The sequence below is a fragment of the Leptopilina heterotoma genome, unplaced genomic scaffold (assembly GCF_015476425.1).
Source record: "Leptopilina heterotoma isolate Lh14 unplaced genomic scaffold, ASM1547642v1 Lhet_21, whole genome shotgun sequence".
NCBI lineage: Eukaryota > Metazoa > Arthropoda > Insecta > Hymenoptera > Figitidae > Leptopilina > Leptopilina heterotoma.
In genome coordinates, this window is record NW_025110925.1 from 1,293,007 (window position 1) to 1,313,565 (window position 20,559).

Below are 20,559 nucleotides of genomic sequence, written 5' to 3' on the forward strand. Positions count from 1 at the left end.
TTGATATATATATATATATATATATTTGCATTACTTTTATTACAACATTCATACGCAAGTAAATGTACACTTTTTTAACTCAACATTTTTACGCGATTCGACAAGACAGTAAAATCAAATTTTGTTTGGTTAAGGCTCGATTAAATTTAACAAAAATAATTTGAATATTCTATATGCGATGAATTAACACTTCCGTCACACATCATCAAAAACAATAACACAAAAGTGCAGCAGCATACCATTGAGGGATTCCCTTTACATTTGTATAAATTAATGCCGTATTGAGAAATACATGAAGAAATCGTTCAATAACCCATTTCCATTAGTAATAATATAAACTGATTACCTCCGCGACGAGCAGAGGAATAAAAAGTGTATTGAGAAATTAAACGTTTTTCACATACACGAGTAGTTAGAATGCGAATGTTCCACTGTGCAACACAAGCGTAATTCGATTGCTCAAAATTATTGCTTATTTAAAATGATTTATTTACAATCTCAATTAATGAAATTATATTCTTAAATTAATATAATGAAAAGATTATTTATATTTAGAATATAAATAATTATTTAAACAGTTTTTAAAAATAAGTAAATTCAAATAAGCCCGCCATTTTTGGACCAATCAGATCACTCTATTTTTGCGCATGTGCAGCAGTTGGATAAGTCAACATTCCTATCCTTGTCTTATGCACACGTTACCATGGAAACGTGTGTATTAGACTCCAAACAAATTACTCACTGTATAGAAAGTTTAATTTAAAAATTTTAAAATACCTACAATCGACGAGGGAATCCTTTCTCAGATATGTGACAGAGGCTTACAAAATTGATTTACTTTCTCAAATTCTGATAATAGTTCCTTACAATAAAAATTAATAATCTGTTTTTTAATTACTAAAAGTACTTAACGTGGAAAAAATTATTTTTTAATCATTTAAATATTTATTTTAATGTAAAAATTACTTTCATTTTTTATTTTAATCCAAATCAATGAGAGATAAGAATGAGTGTAAAAGGGAAAAATAATAATTTTCGATATTTCTTTTTTAATGCAGTGAATAATTTTTCTTTATAAAATTAAAGAAAATTTATCTTGTAAATCTGACATTTTATTTTATACGGTATTTTTCTATTATCGAAGGTTAAATAATGAAAGAAGATCATAGATGTTGTACGATTGTGGGAAAGGTCGAAATGTAAAGGGAACTATTGCTACTCGAAGCCTTTCTTTTTTACTCCCTCATTGTTGAGAGCAGGAATGTATGCACATTATCAGAATTTGATGCAAATCGATCAACTAACGAAAATTCACTATATTATAAATTCAAGATCGTAGGTAAAATATTCAATAACTTAAATTCGAAATTTACATCAAATGAAAATCCCTTTCATAACAAATTTTGATCATTTTTTTTTATCTAAAATTAATCAACTTCTTTATCTACCAAACTTTAATGAATGTTTAACTTTTTTCCAAATAAAATCATATAAAAACATACGCCGATATTATCAACTAAACGTCACGATCAGGAATAAGAAAATTATAGCCATTTATGCATTTCCGACCATTTTTCTTTAGAATTTTACTAACTTCATTTATTTTACTTTACACTTTTTTAAAGACAAATAAACACATATTAACAATATTTGTCATTATTTCTAATTATTATTATTTAATATATTTAACATTATTTTTATTTAAATATTTTGGCTAGTTTTTCCCTTATTCCTAAAATCATGTTTACAAACTGTATGTCGATTTTTATTATAGTCCTCGAGACTATATTTAAAGAAAACTATTTTCATAACTAGAAATATTGTCATTGAAACTGTAAAAATTTCAAAATACCTAAAAATGATCGAATTCTTTAAAACAAAGAAATTAACATAACCATTGTCTTACCAAGCAAGAAAAATATTTATAAATTTCACTTTATCCCTTGATTTTCTTTGGACGATGAATTTTATTTCAAACAATACAGTATAAAATTAATATAATTGATCATCAAAGCAGGAAATAATTGTTATAAAAAGTCAAGAAGCCCTTTGGCACATTTGACTTTTAAAATAATGTTATTGTTGCGCTGTTTTCTAAACAACGGAAGACACGAGCTATCAGTCTCATGTATACATTTTTCTTCTAATTTTTAAAAATAATACAGTTAAAAAAATAAATAAAAATAACAAAATAAATAAGAAAATCAAGGTACAATAAAGAAACCAACTATTAGCTACTTTTGAAAAAAAAGAAAAGTTTTTAAATTTAAATAACTCGACGCCTCTCGATGATAAGATGCTAAATCAAGTGTCAATTTATTTCAACTCCTAGCTCAATGCAACATAAAGCTACTTCGGTGTTTTCTTAATGATTCCAATTCAGTATTTAAAATAATATTTATAGCTAACTCAAAATTACGTTCAACCTTCTATTATTTGTTGTCAATTTTTACTATGTAAGTAATCGGTAAATTTAATTTATTGAATATTTATTTTAAATTATTTTTTTTACTTTATTTTCAATCATATATTCTTGAGAGTCATCAATTTGACATAAGTAACTTTTTTAAATACTTCTGTTTTTTCATTATTCAATGATAAGATTTTCTAATCATGCGCACAGAATGGCGACGACAAAAATTAATTTTTTTATTGAATCAACTGATAAAAACATAAAACATTTCAATTACTTATTTATTTTTAAAGCATGGGCAATGTATGGAATCAGATGAGACAATACTACTCAAACTCGAAGGAGATTCGTTAACCCTCTAAATGGAGGCATCCCAGTAATAAGGGGTGAATTAAAGTGGATTGGCATTTTTATGCTCTTAAATTCCAAACCAATTCCGTTTTTGTCCGCAATCTTAATGAATTCCTTTTCTATTGTTAAATTGATAATTTCTATCCAATTCAATTCTCTACACGGAAAAGTTCTTGGGCGAGTCGCTGTACCTGTTGTGGTGGCGCTGAGTGACCAGTACCTATGGTAAAGTGACAGCCCCATTTTGGTAGCTCATTTCACCCACAGAGACTGCTGCTTTCCTACTGTGGGGCGTCAGAGCTCTCTTGTGGGGCATCAGAGCTCTCTTTAGAGAGAAAGCAGAAAACCTTTTCTGTGGGAGGCGAGTGAGAGACGTCTGCTCGCCCAAAAACTTTTCCGTGTATAACCACGTGACCAGATTTTGAAACCCCTTTAATGCCCTTTAAAGAATTCAATGTTAATTCAAAGGCATTAACTCCACAACAAATGATTCCCTTAAACGGCATTAAAGTGAATTCAGACTCTGGTCACGTGATTACAGAGAATTGAATTGGATAGAAATTATCAATTTAACAATAGAAAAGGAATTCATTAAGATTGCGGACAAAAACGGAATTGGTTTGGAATTTAAGGGCATAAAAGTACCAATCCACTTTAATTCACCCCTTATTACTGGGATAATAATGAAGGCGACTAAGTATTACAGTTAGTCTAAATAAATGAGTAGCCCAGAGGACATTAATTCCAAATAAAGTTTCGTGTTAGGTAAAACAATACCTTGCATTACTATAGGAAGCTGAAACAATGTCGCGGAGATAGCATTGCTATCAGGATAGGCCAAATATAACGCGCACAATGTAGAAAATGCTGACGCAATGGCGCGAAGATTGGTGACTCGTAATCACGATAAGATCAAGTCAATTTATCGAATAGTTCAGGTAATCAGGTAGCAAAAAATTGTTACGGTTTTAAGAGAAATAACAATTATAAAGATTGCCATTATTCGATTCAATTCAACATGTCCATCACTATTGTAAAAACTTCTGAAGATTATGACATCTATGATGATATTCAATGTAGCGATGAATAAAAATTTAATATCGCACGTTAGTATATAGAATCGCAATTAACTCATAAAAAGGTTTTCGCTAAAATTACTAGATAACCTAGAAGGAATAATTTTCGAGAAACAAATATATACAACATTCAATTTAGTGATGAACGACGCTTAACATTTGTAAAAAGTTGTCGTTAAGATCAGATGAAGAGTGAGAAATATTTTTGATAATCAAGGCGACTAAGTCTTTTTTTTTGCTTAGGGAACTTTGAGTTCGAATGATTTGATTAGAGTTGTTCAGTTTGGATGTTCTTCTTTTTTAAACTCACTACGTTGTTATGTATATTTACATTTAGATGAAGAGGATGTCAAAAATGTTAGTGTAATTTTTGATCGTGCTCTTAGAACATGTTTTGGAGTTCGAGCATTAGGAGCGTTCGCAATTACTTGGTATAAAGTGTTTTTAAAGATAGACACTCGGCTAATTGGTTTGGTCCATTCCTTCCCACATATTGACTGTCCAATGGTTGGGGAGTTGTGGAAGATAGTCAATGTTTTATGTTTCGAAGAGATGTCTCCTGCGATTAAACTGTCTGAGATTCTGAGATGTGTATGTGAATGGATGTACAAGTATCAGTTATATTTGGAAACCGATGATTATTTTCAGATTATTAGTCATCAGATTCAACAAGTAATTTTCAGACATGGTGAAATTTTTGGAGTTAATACACAATTAGGAAAGTGATTAAAGTTAGTGATGTGTCCGGAAATTGCATATTTTAGTGATGAATATTTTGAACGATTTATCCGTCCATGTTTGTTGGGACTGCATAGTGCTTTAATTTCGTCGGATGTGAAACCTTTAAGAGTGATTGGAGATCGTTGGGTAACTTCATGTGGAATGGAGGTTACTAGTGGGCATTTAGAATTTCATCCTTGTGCCATTTTCTATTTTATGAAGGGAAAAGAGATGAATTTGATTGCTGATACTGTTGTCTCTGTGTACAATCATAGACATGGGTTGAAAGTTACAAACTCAGGCGTTGATACTCAAACTACGGTTGGGGAGAAGAAGAGAGCTTTCTGTCGACTTTGTTTTCGTGAATACCATGGTGCTCAGTTTGCGCGACTATGTGGTTTAAGATGTGCGTTTTTCTTAATATCGAAAGATTTCAATCGATATTTGGAGCACCAAGGTACAATTAATTAAATGGAGTGACTCTTGTGAGAGGTGCTATCAGAGGTATGTAGCAAAAAATTGTTACGGTTTTAAGAGAAACTTAGTCTGAATTAGTTACTCAAATCATGAAGAGTGGTGAATATTTTTAATAATGAAGGCGACTAAGTTTTACAATTAGTCTATACAAGTCAGTAACCCACAGGACATTAATTCCAAATGAAGTTTCGTGATAGGTGAAACAGTACTAAGCATCACTATCGGAAGGTGGAACAATGTCACGGAGAAAATAAAATACAAAAGGTAAAAATATTAAATACGATGAGCTAAGACTTTTACTTATACAGGCCGAAGCAACAAGGTAAGAGAAAGATGGACAAATTGGTTAACATTGTTAACAATTTTTGTACTATGTCTACTATACCGACATAAAAATTGTCCTCTGCTATACAGAAAATTTATTTCCAAACAGAAAGTTTAGTCAAACCACAGTTAATATTCTAATTTGTCATTATAGGTATAAACATCCACCTTTTGCTATTTAGGGAAAACAACAAAATAATTATAAAAGATGAAGGATGATAAATTTAACGTAGTTCCATTACATCAGACTTTAAATAAAAAAGAAACTCATGTTAATCTTTTGTTAATGCAAGATAATTATAATATTCATGAGGTGGATAAAGCGCAAACTAAATATCACTATGTTTGGATTAAAAATTTATCACGACTTGTAAGCTCTCAGTTATCTCAACAGGAACATAAGAAGTATATAAAACAGATTCTTCATCTGTGGGAGGTAATACAGAAATTATTCAAAATCATAAACTTTTAAGCATTGGATATTATTTAAAATTCAATGAACAAAGATGTAATAATATAAAATCTGTATACAAAGCATCCCCCATTGATGAAGAAGATGCATCAAAATGGTTTGCTCATGAATTGAAACAAGTTGCTCAGAGACTTGAGCCTATATTTAAAACTATCATTCCGATGGAAGTTTTAAGTGCTAAGCAAGAGTATCTTTTTCAAAAAATTAATAAATGTCACATTTGTAAAAAATTGATTAGTCAGAGAGAGACTAAGGTTAGGGACCATTGTCACCTAACTGGTAAATATAGAGGTGTAGCTCATCAATATTGTAATCTTAACTATCAGGAATTGAATACTATTCCTGTTGTTTTTCATAATTTGAGTGGTTTTATGGCTTCATAATAGAAGCCATTGCGAATGAGTTTGAAGGAAAAATTGATCTCCTTCCTATTACTAAAGAAAAATATATTAGCTTCACAAAACAATTCCCAGAAAATGGTATAAAATTAAAATTCTTTGATTCATAGCATCATTTTTAGACAAATTGGCATCATATTTATCAAATTATTCAATAGTACATTCCGAATTTGAGTCTTATGATGTTAATAAGATTCAGTTATTAACACGCAAAGGAATGTTTCCGTATGAGTACTTGGACAATAGATCGAAATTAAACGAGACACAACTACCTGCAAAAGAACAATTTTACAGTACCCTACATGATTCTCATGTAAACGGTTAAGATTATCATCATGCACAAAAGGTTTAATGTACTTTTAATTGGCAATATCCCTACGAGTATGTATATTTGTATATGAAAACTGATATTTTACTACACACAGATGTTTTTGAGAATTTCAGAGACCAATGCCATGATGCATATGGTTTAGATCCAGCTTATTATTATACAACACCTGGACTTAGTTGGGATGCCATGTTAAAATATACAGTTGTAGAGTTGGAACTTCTAACAGATATTGATATGGTTATGTTTGTTAAAAGTGGTATTAGAGGGGGGATTAGTCAATCTTTAAACAGATATGCTCATGCTAATAATCCGTACATGAAAAATTATAATGAAAATGAAGATCTATCTTACATTGTATATTTGGATGCTAATATTAGAGGGGGGATTAGTCAATGTTTAAACAGATATGCTCATGCCAATAATCCGTACATGAAAAATTATAATGAAAATGAAGATCTATCTTACATTGTATATTTGGATGCTAATAACCTTTATGGTTGGGCTATGATTCAAGCACTTCCCTATGGTGATTTTGAGTGGGTAAAAGATGTAGATAAGTCTTTTAACTTTAATATCAATAATGATTCAGATTTTGGTTATATATTAGAAGTTGATTTAGAGTATCCACATGATCTACATGAAAGTCATAGTGACTTACCATTTTGTCCAGAACACTCAAAGCCACCTAGATCAAAACAAGAGAAATTGCTCACTACGCTCCTACCAAAACAAAAGTATATTTTCCATTATCGTGCGCTTTAACAAGCAATAAAGAGTGGTCTTAAACTCACTCGAATTCACGAAGTTTTAAAATTTAAACAATCTACATAGTTGAAGCGTTATATTGATTTTAATACCAACATGCGAACAAATGCAAAAAATCTTTTCAAACTTATAAACAATGCAATTATGGTAAGACAATGGAGAATGTACGAAAACGTGTTGATGTTAGACTTGTAACAAAATAGGAGGGTAGGTATGGAGCAGAGGCTCTTATTTCAAAACCAAACTTTTACACACGAGCTATTTTCAAAAAAAAGTTGGTTGCTGTGGAGCTTAACAAAACTGAAGTGCTTATGAATAAACACATCTATATTGGACTTAGCGTTTTGGATATATCTAAAACATGATGTATGATTTTCATTATAAGTATATGAGAATCAAGTATGGTAAAAATAGTAAATTACTCTACACTGATACCGACAGCCTTATTTATAAAATTGAATGTACAGATATCTATACTGATGTGAAAGCAGATATTTGTAAATCTGATACATCTGATTATCCTGCTTATAGTATATATGAAATTCCGCAAACTAACAAAAAAGTCTTAGGACTCATGAAAGATGAGTGTTATGGACGAATAATAACAGAATTTGTCATCTTACGAAGTAGAATGTATAGTATTCGTGTGGAGGAAGAAGATTTTTTGAAAATATTAGAGGGGGGATTAGTCAATGTTCAAACAGATATGCTCATGCTAAAAATCCGTACATGAAAAATTATAATGAAAATGAAGATCCATCTTACATTGTATATTTGGATGCTAATAACCTTTATGGTTGGGCTATAATTCAAGCACTTCCCTATGGTGATTTTGAGTGGGTAAAAGATGTAGATAAGTCTTTTAACTTTAATATCACTAATGATTCAGATTTTGGTTATATATTAGAAGTTGATTTAGAGTATCCACATGATCTACATGAAAGTCATAGTGACTTACCATTTTGTCCAAAACACTCAAAGCCACCTAGATCAAAACAAGAGAATGTACAATGGAGAATGTACAAAAACGTGTTGATGTTAGACTTGTAACAAAATGGGAGGGTAGGTATGGAGCAGAGGCTCTTAATTCAAAACCAAACTTTCACACACGAGCTATTTTCAAAAAAAACTTGGTTGCTGTGGAGCATAACAAAACTAAAGTGCTTATGAATAAACACATCTATATTGGACTTAGCGTTTTGGATATATCTAAAACATGATGTATGATTTTCATTATAAGTATATGAGAATCAAGTATGGTAAAAATAGTAAATTACTCTACACTGATACCGACAGCCTTATTTATAAAATTAAATGTACAGATATCTACTCTGATGTGAAGCAGATATTTGTAAATTTGATACATCTGATTATCCTGTTAATAGTATATATGAAATTCCGTAAGCTAACAAAAAAGTCTTAGGACTCATGAAAGATGAGTGTAAGGGACAAATAATAACAGAAGTTGTTGGCTTACGAAGTAAAATGTATAGTATTCGTGTGGAGGAAGAAGACTTTTTGAAAATATTAGAGGGGGGATTAGTCAATGTTCAAACAGATATGCTCATACCAATAATCCGTACATGAAAAATTATAATGAAAATGAAAATCCGTCTTACATTGTATATTTGGATGCTAATATTAGAGGGGGGATTAGTCAATGTTCAAACAGATATGCTCATGCCAATAACCCGTACATGAAAAATTATAATGAAAGTGAAGATCCATCTTACATTTTATATTTGGATGCTAATATTAGAGGGGGGATTAGTCAATGTTCAAACAGATATGCTCATGCCAATAATCCGTACATGAAAAATTATAATGAAAATGAAGATCCATCTTACATTGTATATTTGGATGCTAATAACCTTTATGGTTGGGCTATGATTCAAGCACTTCCCTATGGTGATTTTGAGTGGGTAAAAGATGTAGATAAGTCTTTTAACTTTAATATCAATAATGATTCAGATTTTGGTTATATATTAGAAGTTGATTTAGAGTATCCACATGATCTACATGAAAGTCATAGTGACTTACCATTTTGTCCAGAACACTCAAAGCCACCTAGATCAAAACAAGAGAAATTGCTCACTACGCTCCTACCAAAACAAAAGTATATTTTCCATTATCGTGCGCTTCAACAAGCAATAAAGAGTGGTCTTAAACCCACTCAAATTCACGAAGTTTTAAAATTTAAACAATCTACATGGTTGAAGCGTTATATTGATTTTAATACCGACATGCGAACAAATGCAAAAAATGAATTTGAAAAAAATCTTTTCCAAACTTATAAACAATGCAATTATGGTAAGACAATGGAGAATGTACGAAAACGTGTCGATGTTAGACTTGTAACAAAATGGGAGGGTAGGTATGGAGCAGAGGCTCTTATTTCAAAACCAAACTTTCACACACGAGCTATTTTCAAAAAAAACTTGGTTGCTGTGGAGCTTAACAAAAGTGAAGTGCTTATGAATAAACACATCTATATTGGACTTAGCGTTTTAGATATATCTAAAACATGATGTATGATTTTCATTATAAGTATATGAGAATCAAGTATGGTAAAAATGGTAAATCACTCTACACTGATACCGACAGCCTTATTTATAAAATTAAATGTACAGATATCTACTCTGAAGTGAAAGCAGATATTTGTAAATTTGATACATCTGATTATCCTGCTAATAGTATATATGAAATTCTGCAAGCTAACAAAAAAGTCTTAGGACTCATGAAAGATGAGTGTAATGGACGAATAATAACAGAATTTGTTGGCCTACGAAGTAAAATGTATAGTATTCGTGTGGAGGAAGGAGATTTTTTGAAAAAAGCAAATGGTGTCAAGACGGTAGTTGTGAAAAAATATTTTTAGTTGTGAATATATATATTTTAATATATTTTAGTTGTGAAAAAAATTTCTATGATAACAATTACATCGAGGTTAATATCGAAAGATTTCCATAGATATTTGGAGCACCAAGGTACAAGACATGACAGAGGATGACCTGTCAAGGTTTTGATCCAAGCGTGAGACACTTGCGCTGGATACTTCCCTCTATAGTCGTGGCCCTTACATGGGATCAGTTCCTGAAAATGCATTTTATGAACGGAATCTTGAAATGTCACAGCTCTCGCCTCTAGTCAGTTCCATCTATGATGAACATGGGAGTATAGACAACAAATTTGCATCGACTTTGTCCCGTTCTGCGTTTATCCATGACTGTAATATTGCCTTACAGACTGTCATCATTCACAAGGTTCGCGAAGAAAATGATGAACCGCGATTCACCGAACAAGACGACCCGATTACGTGTCTTGACCACCGGATTTGACCATTCCATTACCAATAGCCGAGTATATTGGACACGACGGTTCGATTGTGAAGCCGAACTTTTGTGATGCTATCATTCCGCAACCAGCTCTGCAACCGGCTGTTGACATTCCAGCTGTCGCGTTTGAAAGTTTTGGGCGGATAACTGCTGCGATGTACAACGCCGACGAAGTCAACATCAGCCCGTTAGTTATGTATACGACACTAGATCGCACATAACGACAGTTATACGACAACTACAATCCACTACCAGTCACAGCTTTTCCTGCAAATGAGAAGCTAAACGAAGACTTGTTGGGTTATTTTCTGGGACCACGACTCCAGCGTCTGAACCCGATGGCATTTATGAATTAAAAACCACTAGTCTGATGTGTGGGAGGATCGGGTACTCCCCCTTACGTATTGCGAGCTTACAGTCTGGAGCTTCTTCAAATGAGGAAGAGTAGGAGATATTTTTAATAATGAAGGCGACTAAGTTTTACAATTAGTCTAAATAAATGAGTAGCCCATAGGACATTAATTCCAAATAAAGTTTCGTGTTAGGTAAAACAATACCTAGCATTACTATAGGAAGCTGGAACAATGTCGCGGAGATAGCATTGCTATCATGGTTTTTCAATCGATCCGAGCAAATGGACGGATGACTGGAAGACAAAGATGTGGATGATCGTTGCTGTTGTCGGTTTTTTGAGTCTTCATACATCAAAAATTTTTTTATTAGTTGGAGCGGGGGTTTTTTTATTTGGAGTAAAGTCATTGACTTACACCCTCGCCGGAGCCGTAGCATTATGCGTGTACGGATGGCTGTTAAAAAATCGACAATATATGATTGCTAGAGGGGCTCTTGCGTACTGTACCTTGTTTGGGTACACTCCGTTCTAGCGGCTCGTTCTAAAATATCAGTAACCGGCATTGACGGACATTCATACGACCTTGGACTTGAAAATGGAGTTGCGATTAAACATGATGCACCGCATTTAATGACTTGCCAAAACATGACGTATAGAGATTTTGAGAGACAGTTTTTAAAACCATACAAGAAGAACAAGTTTGCTTTTGACACTGGTTTCAGGATGTACACAGGCGATAGTCGACCTTATTGCAATTACGAACTAATTTACGACAATTGGTGGGTAACGAAATCTGATATATGCATAAAATATTTCAATTACTTATATATTTTTAAAGCATGGGCAATGTATGGAATCAGATGAGACAATACTACTCAAACTCGAAGGAGATTCGTTAACCCTCCAAATGGAGGCATAATAATGAAAGCGACTAAGTATTATAGTTAGTCTAAATAAATGAGTAGCCCAGAGGACATTAATTCCAAATAAAGTTTCGTGTTAGGTAAAACAATACCTAGCATTACTATAGGAAGCTGGAACAATGTCGCGGAGATAGCATTGCTATCAGGATAGGCCAAATATGACACGCACAATGTAGAAAATGCTGACGCAATGGCGCGAAGATTGGTGACTCGTAATCACGACAAGATCAAATCAATTTATCGAATAGTTCAGGTAATCAGGTAGCAAAAAATTGTTACGGTTTTAAGAGAAATAACAATTATAAAGATTGCCAATATTCGATTCGTATATTTACATTTAGATGGAGAGGATGTCAAAAATGTTAGTGTAATTTTTGATCGTGCTCTTAGAACATGTTTTGGAGTTCGAGCATTAGGAGCGTTCGCAATTACTTGGTATAAAGTGTTTTTGAAGATAGACACTCGGCTAATTGGTTTGGTCCATTCCTTCCCACATATTGACTGTCCAATGGTTGGGGAGTTGTGGAAGATAGTCAATGTTTTATGTTTCGAAGAGATGTCTCCTGCGATTAAACTGTCTGAGATTCTGAGATGTGTATGTGAATGGATGTACAAGTATCAGTTATATTTGGAAACCGATGATTATTTTCAGATTATTAGTCATCAGATTCAACAAGTAATTTTCAGACATGGTGAAATTTTTGGAGTTAAGACACAATTAGGAAAGTGATTAAAGTTAGTGATGTGTCCGGAAATTGCATATTTTAGTGATGAATATTTTGAACGATTAATCCGTCCATGTTTGTTGGGACTACATAGTGCTTTAATTTCGTCGGATGTGAAACCTTTAAGAGTGATTGGAGATCGTTGGGTAACTTCATGTGGAATGGAGGTTACTAGTGGGCATTTAGAATTTCATCCTTGTGCCATTTTCTATTTTATGAAGGGAAAAGAGATGAATTTGATTGCTGATACTGTTGTCTCTGTGTACAATCATAGACATGGGTTGAAAGTTACAAACTCAGGCGTTGATACTCAAACTACGGTTGGGGAGAAGAAGAGAGCTTTCTGTCGACTTTGTTTTCGTGAATACCATGGTGCTCAGTTTGCGCGACTATGTGGTTTAAGATGTGCGTTTTTCTTAATATCGAAAGATTTCAATCGATATTTGGAGCACCAAGGTACAATTAATTAAATGGAGTGACTCTTGTGAGAGGTGCTATCAGAGGTATGTAGCAAAAAATTGTTACAGTTCTAAGAGTAACTTTGTCTGAATTAGTTACTTAAATAATGAAAAGTGGGGAATATTTTAGACAATGAAGGCGACTAAGTCTTACAATTAGTCTAAATAAATGAGTAGCCCAGAAAACATTAATTCCAAATAAAGTTCCGTGATAGGTGAAACATTACTCAGCATTACTATCTGAAGCTGGAACAATGTCGCAGAGATAGCATTGCTATCAGGATAGGACAAATATGACACGCACAATGTAGAAAATGCTGATGCAGTGGCGCAAAGATTGGTGTCCAGCAATCACGACAAAGAACAAAATCAAGTGTATCGGGCCCCGGGAATCAAAAGTTTAACTTTAACTAACAGAATCGAATGTTCTTTTCATTTTTTCAATTATTTTTATATTGATAAATTGTAATTAGAAATTGAAACTAAATTTCCAGTTGAAATTTATCACAATTAGATTGAATTATAATTTTAATTCTTTTTTTTAATTAAATTAAAATTTTAGTTATTATTTCTCGTTTGTTTAATATATTGAACGACTTGAATAAGAATATTTGTTTGAGATTTGGAAAGGAATTACATTAAACGTAATTTTGAGTTAGCCATTATTTTGATCATCCAATTCTAATCGTATTAAAGAAACAAGCACTGAACTCTGAGTTAAAATTATATTTTATTGATAAATGGGTTAACATGTTATCAATAGGAGGCGTCGAACTGTTTTTTTTACTGAAATTCAGAATATTAATTTGTAAAAAAATGTTTTTTGCTAATAATTAGAATCTTCACCTGAATTTAAGAACTTAAACTAAAGACAAGTAAATTTGAGGAGAAACAAATTTTCTCCCTTTTTTACTCGCGAATTGAAAACATGAACAATATTTTAATCGCTAACACACTGGACGACTTAATTTATTATCTTGACAGATTTATCTATACACCTCTTAGAAGCGCACAATTAATGTACAGAGTATTATTAACTTCCTTCTTTTTACTTTTAAATATTATGCTAGACTTTTGTTCTATTTACATGCCACGGAAATAATCTGATTTCAAGACACATTTACCGTTTGCCACTGTACACGTACGCATTTTCTTAATTACATTTACCACACGAAAGATCAAAGCACTAATTTGTCTCTCGATATAAGCGCCTAGTGCCTTTAGTATAGCATATATCACAGTATTAGATTCCCAATCTTTGACGTCAAAAATTTTTAATCACTGGCGCACATATCCTGTCAGTTGATTACATTCATTCTTCAGATGGTTTTTCATCCCCCTTAAACTCTTTAAAAACACCCTGTGATCTAGTCTGTTGATACGAATTTTTTTTAAAGACCATAACCCATTTTAATGCTTTTTTAAAATCAAAATTGAAACAAACTTTTAAAGAATTTACTCAAAATCAAGAAATAAAATTAATCTCTTTTCAAAACTTTTATTGAAACAATAAAAAAAATTCTATAAAAAGCAAAAAAATAGATTTGTCTTTTTGTTAATGGCTTGTCATTTAAATTTAAAAATTAAATGCAATGCTATATTTAACAATGAAACAGAAAAAATATTCAAAAATAAATAGTAAAACAACAAACTTCAAAATTTTTAAAATCCCAAAAGCTTCCAAAAAACATAAAATTAAAAGAAATATGTTTTCATAGAGAGACTCATCGTCGTAGAGAAAAATAACGGATATCCCAACAAATTTTTTCATTTACTAAATACACTTCAGTCATTTATAATAAAAATACTCGTCAAGAGTAAAAACTAATAAATATCATTTTTTACTCTCAGCTTAAAAAATTAAGCTAATTTAAATACAAGCCTTTAATTTTCAATATAAATACTAATTGAAATTTTTCATAATTCTGAGCTTTCTTATTATTCTTCAGTAAGAGTGAAAGTAGTAATACTTTAATTCTTTACCTAACTATGTTTTATTTATGAACTCGTTTCTTTACGTTAGTTTTTTTTAATTTTACTCCGATTAATAAAACTGTTGTTTGTTCTAAAATTAAAACGTTCCTAAGCTTTAAAAGCATTTTTTTCATCTTTTTGGTCGCTTGTGTATAATATTTTAATAAAGGCTTTTTTAATTTCTTTTGAAATTGTCTACGCAATTTTCATTTTTATCTGATAAAATACACTTGAAAACAACTTAAATTTGTTATTTAAATACTTACAACCAGAGCTTTGAATAGTTTTTCATCAACTTCGGTACTTGGAGTTACTTGTTGATGTTTGGAAATTAATCTTTACCTCGCGCGGTCCAATAGAAGAGAAGCTGCTAATTCTACATCATATTCAGTCTGCTTCAGTGCAGATTCGCATTGCTGCCTATCTGCCAGTGCCAATCTGCAATTATAAAAAAACGTTTCTTAATTAAAATTTTTTTTTATTTATAAAATTCGTTTGAGGATTCTTACACGGCAAGTTTTGGGCTACGAAACTTAATTTTTAGTTTAATTAACTAAAATTGTGTATTTTATATTAATAATTTAATTATATTTGAAATTGTCAGATTTTCAAAAATCAAAATGGCGGATCCAATGTGGAGGACAAAAATTCAATGGATTTCCTTAAAAGTCGTTTCTCAGGGTTTTTTATTACGAATTCAATGCCAGGTTTACAAAAATTCAAAATATTGGACAAAAAACCAAAAAGATTAAAATCTTTATTGCATTTTTAAATCCGTCTTTTTAAGTTTTGAGAAACTAACGTCGGATTTGTAATGATCGACCACGAAAATATTCAAGCAACGAATTTGAAGGGAATCCGTAGATTTTTTTAAAATCCGAGAAACTTCGGATTCATAATCAGCAATACCAAAAAACCCCGAAATTTTTTTTTTAAATTTACTCGATTTTCTTGAAACTTGTTACTTCAGGGGTTTTTGAGATCGCTGATTGCGATTTTTAAGTTAGTTTAAAAAAATTTTCGAAATTCAAGATGGCGGATCCAATGTGGCGTCCAAAATTTAAAAAAATTATCAGATTTGCTTGAGACTTGTTTTCTTGGATTTTTTTTTATTTTGGTCGCCATATTGGATCCGCCATTTTGAATTTTGAAAATTTTTTAAATATAACTAAAGATTTGAAATTAGTGACCCCAAAAACCCCCGAATAACAAGTTTCAAGCAAAACTGATAATTTTTTTTAAATTTTGGTCGCCATTTTGAATTTTTAAAATTTTTTAAATCTAACTTAAGATTCGGAATCAGCAACTTTAAAAACTCCCCAAGAACAAGTTTCAAATAAATCTGATAATTTTTTTAAATTTTTAGTCACCATATTAAATCCGCCATTTTGAATTTAGAAATTTTTTAAAAATCTAACTTTAGATTTGCATTCAGCGACCCCAAAATAGCATTATTCAACAAGTTATAATTATTTTCTGAAGCTAATTAATACATTTGTTAGCTGGACTAGTATACAAATTTGCAAAAATTGGTGCAGTAAGGACGCCATTTTGAATTCGACACTTTTTATTCGAAACAGTATAAGCTGACGATTATTTTGATCCGCAATAAGTTGATTTTCGTTGATTAGAATTTTGAAAGGAGCTCTGGACCGGTTGACGTGAAACGTCCTTATTATATCTTTTAAATACTGAATTTCATTTTCAGTGTAGGAATAAAGAACAAAATTTGAGATCAGTATTCTTAAAAAAAATGCAACTTACCGCAAAAGAGACTCGACCTTCGCTTGTCTATCTTTACTAATTTGTTTGGCGGCTTGAGCTGTGTCCCATCCAGTGGCTTGAAGAGCAGTAAGAACCTCCTGCTGAGAAGCGTCGGTAACTTCTCTTTGAACTTTCATAACTTTACTGGCTCTAAACTCATCATTCAATGACATCACCAATTGCTTCGACGCTCCACTCAAAGGCGGACTAACTCCCGAAGGGTAAGCCGAAGAAGAAGGTACCAATTGTGTATTAATCGTCGTCTCATTCAATTGAGGTAATAGACTCCGAGCAGTCGCAGAGGGCTGAGAGGTAGAGGGTTGCGACACTCTGGTCGGTGTGAACTGTATTAAATTCGAACTCCCCGCTTGATTCCCCGTCACGTTTGTATTTGATTTCGTACTTTGATTCGCGACAGTTCCGTTCTGAACCGGTTTTAATGGTGACCAGGCGGGCGGAGGATTATAAACCGGTGGTTGCTTTAAACTCGGACTGAAATCGTAAGGATTCGCAGGATTCTCCTGCTTGAAAGATCTCGGGAGGGTATTTCCCTGGCGAACGTTTGATTGCAGACTGTTTCCAATAGCCATTGTCATTTGCTGTTGGCAATTGTAATTTGTACTTGATACACAATTATTGCACGACGCTCCGTTGTTGGATTGATAGTTGCGTAGGATATTCTGCTGTACGGTTTTGTTGTAAAGAGTATTGAATTCGCTTTGGGATAATTGTTCCAAATTTGGCACCGTTTGTTTCAGTTCGGCGTAAACTTGCTCCGATAGCATAGCACCGGATTGGGAGACGGATCTGGGGAGGGAATTTCCTCTGGGTGAGGAATGCTGGAGGTCGTTTTGCACCTGAATTACGTTTTGACTAATTGTTGGATTTGGCACTGGCATTGTAAATGTTTGTTGTTGGAAGTAATTTTGATTTTGCGCTAATAAACTTTGATCGGTTTGGATATTGCTTGGAGCTTGGGTTAAGTTACTAGGGGCGATTTGTAGAAGATTGGAACTACTTTGAAAGGAGATTTGCATAGTTTGTTGAATGCTGGTCTGGGTCTGCCACATTTGACTGACGATTGCGTCGGTGGTGCTTTCGAGCATTTGGCTGGGCGCTTGGCCCAATTGACTTCGCGGTCGCTGAATGTTGGTGCTTTTCGATTGCCAGGAGTTTTGAACCTTGTTCGTGATGTTCACTACTGCTCGAGGGTCGTGGGGCGACTTTGATTTTGGCGGAGGCGGTCGCAGGACTGGAATAGTCGAATTGTCGGCAGGTTTGTGAGCACTTGTGAACGGTAAACAGACGGCGGATTGTTGCTGATGTTGTAGGGCAGCATTTGTATTCTTCGACGCTTCCTTCTCTCCTAGGTGCTTTTCCAGTTCGGCAAGGAAAGCTGGGTCGAGTTTTTTAGGGGAGGTTTGCGATTTGGTGTCGATCGTCAACTCCTTCATACTTTGGGCCAAATCGACGTTGGACTTAGGCTTCGGCGGACTTTCGTTCGGACCCACTGGTGGAGGCAAAGGCGGTGGTCCTGCTACAACCGGGATGGTTGACACGTTTACGTAGGTTTGACCACTACCCTCCAAGTCTTCCGGCCAAGTTGTCGATGCAGGACTGACCTTGTCGATTTCGCTGTAATGTTCCCCGTTGTATTCGCTTCCTTCGTTGTCGACATTGACATTAAGATTCATACTGTCACTCCTAATGTCTTTGTTTAAATTTAGCTGATTAATGTCTCCGTTGTACTGGTAAGAACTACTCGATCCTGCTGCTTCCTCAGTCCGAACGTTACCATACTGCTGCTGCTGTGAACTTTTAAGATAATGACTAGCAATATCCGGCGTCACGTCACTATAGTATCGAGATTGGGTCGAATTGGCAAAAACTCTCGAAGTATCAAAAGGATCGGGTTGAGAATCCTGATGTCCTCCATTCTCGGCAACATTCACATAAGTTGGATCGTCATCTTGCCAGCAATTTTGTGACCCCCTTTCAACATCAATCGGTTCATCGAGAATATTGACCACCCTTCGACAAGCCGTGTCCGATGGACAAGTGAGCGCAACAGCGTTCGCGAGTTCCTCCGGCGAAAGATCTATTAGGCTTCCTTCTTGACTAGTGCTGGGTTGGGGAACTGAAGCCGTCTTTATTGGACTAGATCTAAGATCATTTTGAAACTTGGTATAATTAAATTGCTTACGGGAGCGCGGCGTGCCTGTGGCGAACTTCTTCTTCGAAGGGTCTATCGCGGTTGTACCAACGACATCAGGCGGCTCCATCGGATTCCTCAAGTAAACATCGTCAATGAAAATCGGACTTCCCCAACTCTTTCCGAAAGGCGCTCCATGTCCAGTATGAATAAAGGAATTCTCCAAAGGTTTGCTAATATCTTCCGGCTGTTTGCGCCTCATTGGATCGACCAAACACCTCGGGAAGAAGCCAACAGTAAACGTCCTTTGATTCTGTCCCTTCCACCAATAGTTCTCCGGTCTGCCATCTATTATCACAATATGATCACCCGTCTCAATGGACATTTTATCAGGTTCCTCAAATCGATTCAAAGCCTTCATTATCGATGGAACCATTCCGGTTAACGATTCCCTCAGAGACGCAAAACTCGGCCTCTCGAGTGGATCGCGTGCCCAACAGCGCAACATCAATTGATACATCGACGGAGGACTCGCTTCGGGTTCATAAAGTCTCTCACCTTCGCGATCGATTTTTCGCAGGATTTCCGATCCATTCAGTCCGACCCAAGGCTCTTCGCCAAATGTCAACATCTCCCAGAGAGTCACTCCAAACATCCAGACATCCGAAGCGTGACTAAATTGCCGGGCTTTCAACGACTCAGGCGCGCACCATGGAAATGGAACTTTCTTGTGCTCTGTCATAACGTAACAGTCTTCTTGTTGGGGTAGAGCCCTCATCAAGCCGAAATCTCCTATTTTTACTTTATCGACTGAACTGAGTAAAACGTTTCTGCAAGCTAAGTCTCGATGAAGAAAGCGTTTTGCTTCGAGATACGCCATTCCAGTAGCGACTTGCAGGGCGTAATTACAAAGAGTATTGACTGAAATGTGACTACACTGCTTACGTAGGTAATCCAGTAAGGCTCCCAATGGTGCCAGTTCAGTTACCATCATCATTGGTTGGGATAAAACAACTCCATACAATCTGTAATTAAAAATTATGACTACATCGGTAAATAATTCGAAATACTAGGAACAACATACCTTTTTAAATGTTTACAAAAATACCTAACATGTTCAACTACACTAGAATTTCAATAATTGCGCCCTCAGTCGATGCGTTTTTGTTTACAAAAATCGAAGGAGAGGTAGGCCGAAGGGTAGAGAGATTTTAGAGATTTACTTATAACTCGTAAGCTACTTAACATTTTTTAACTTTCTTACGCTTAAATTAAAGGGGAAAAGACAATAAATATACCTGACAGATTTCAAATTCTTCTAACAATTTTCCTAACTGAGGGAACGAGTCAAAGTTGAGGTTAGAAATTTGTAGAAAAACTAAAAATTTCTGAATATTTCTTTCGTTATAAATTAAAATACATCAAATATAACTCATCTTTTTGGAAATTTTATAAGGTTTCCGAATCTGTTTATTAAATTTTTCTATCTTCATTTTTCGCCCATTAATCTCGGTTTAAAGAAAGTTGTGTTTTTAATAGCAGTGGATGA

The 20,559-nt window shown here is 33.8% G+C and overlaps 1 protein-coding gene across 1 annotated transcript in view; it reads right to left on the minus strand.

The window, feature by feature from the left end:
- LOC122501470 (serine/threonine-protein kinase par-1) overlaps positions 1–20,559 on the minus strand; it is a 32,860-nt gene continuing 12,301 nt past the window's right edge. Inside the window, exons 3-4 of the mRNA XM_043610953.1 lie at positions 16,859–20,035; positions 1–15,532 (exon numbers count right to left, since the gene is read on the minus strand). Coding sequence (XP_043466888.1) covers positions 15,433–15,532; positions 16,859–20,035 — 3,277 coding nt within the window. The 3' untranslated portion in view covers positions 1–15,432. The remainder of the gene's footprint in view (positions 15,533–16,858; positions 20,036–20,559) is intronic.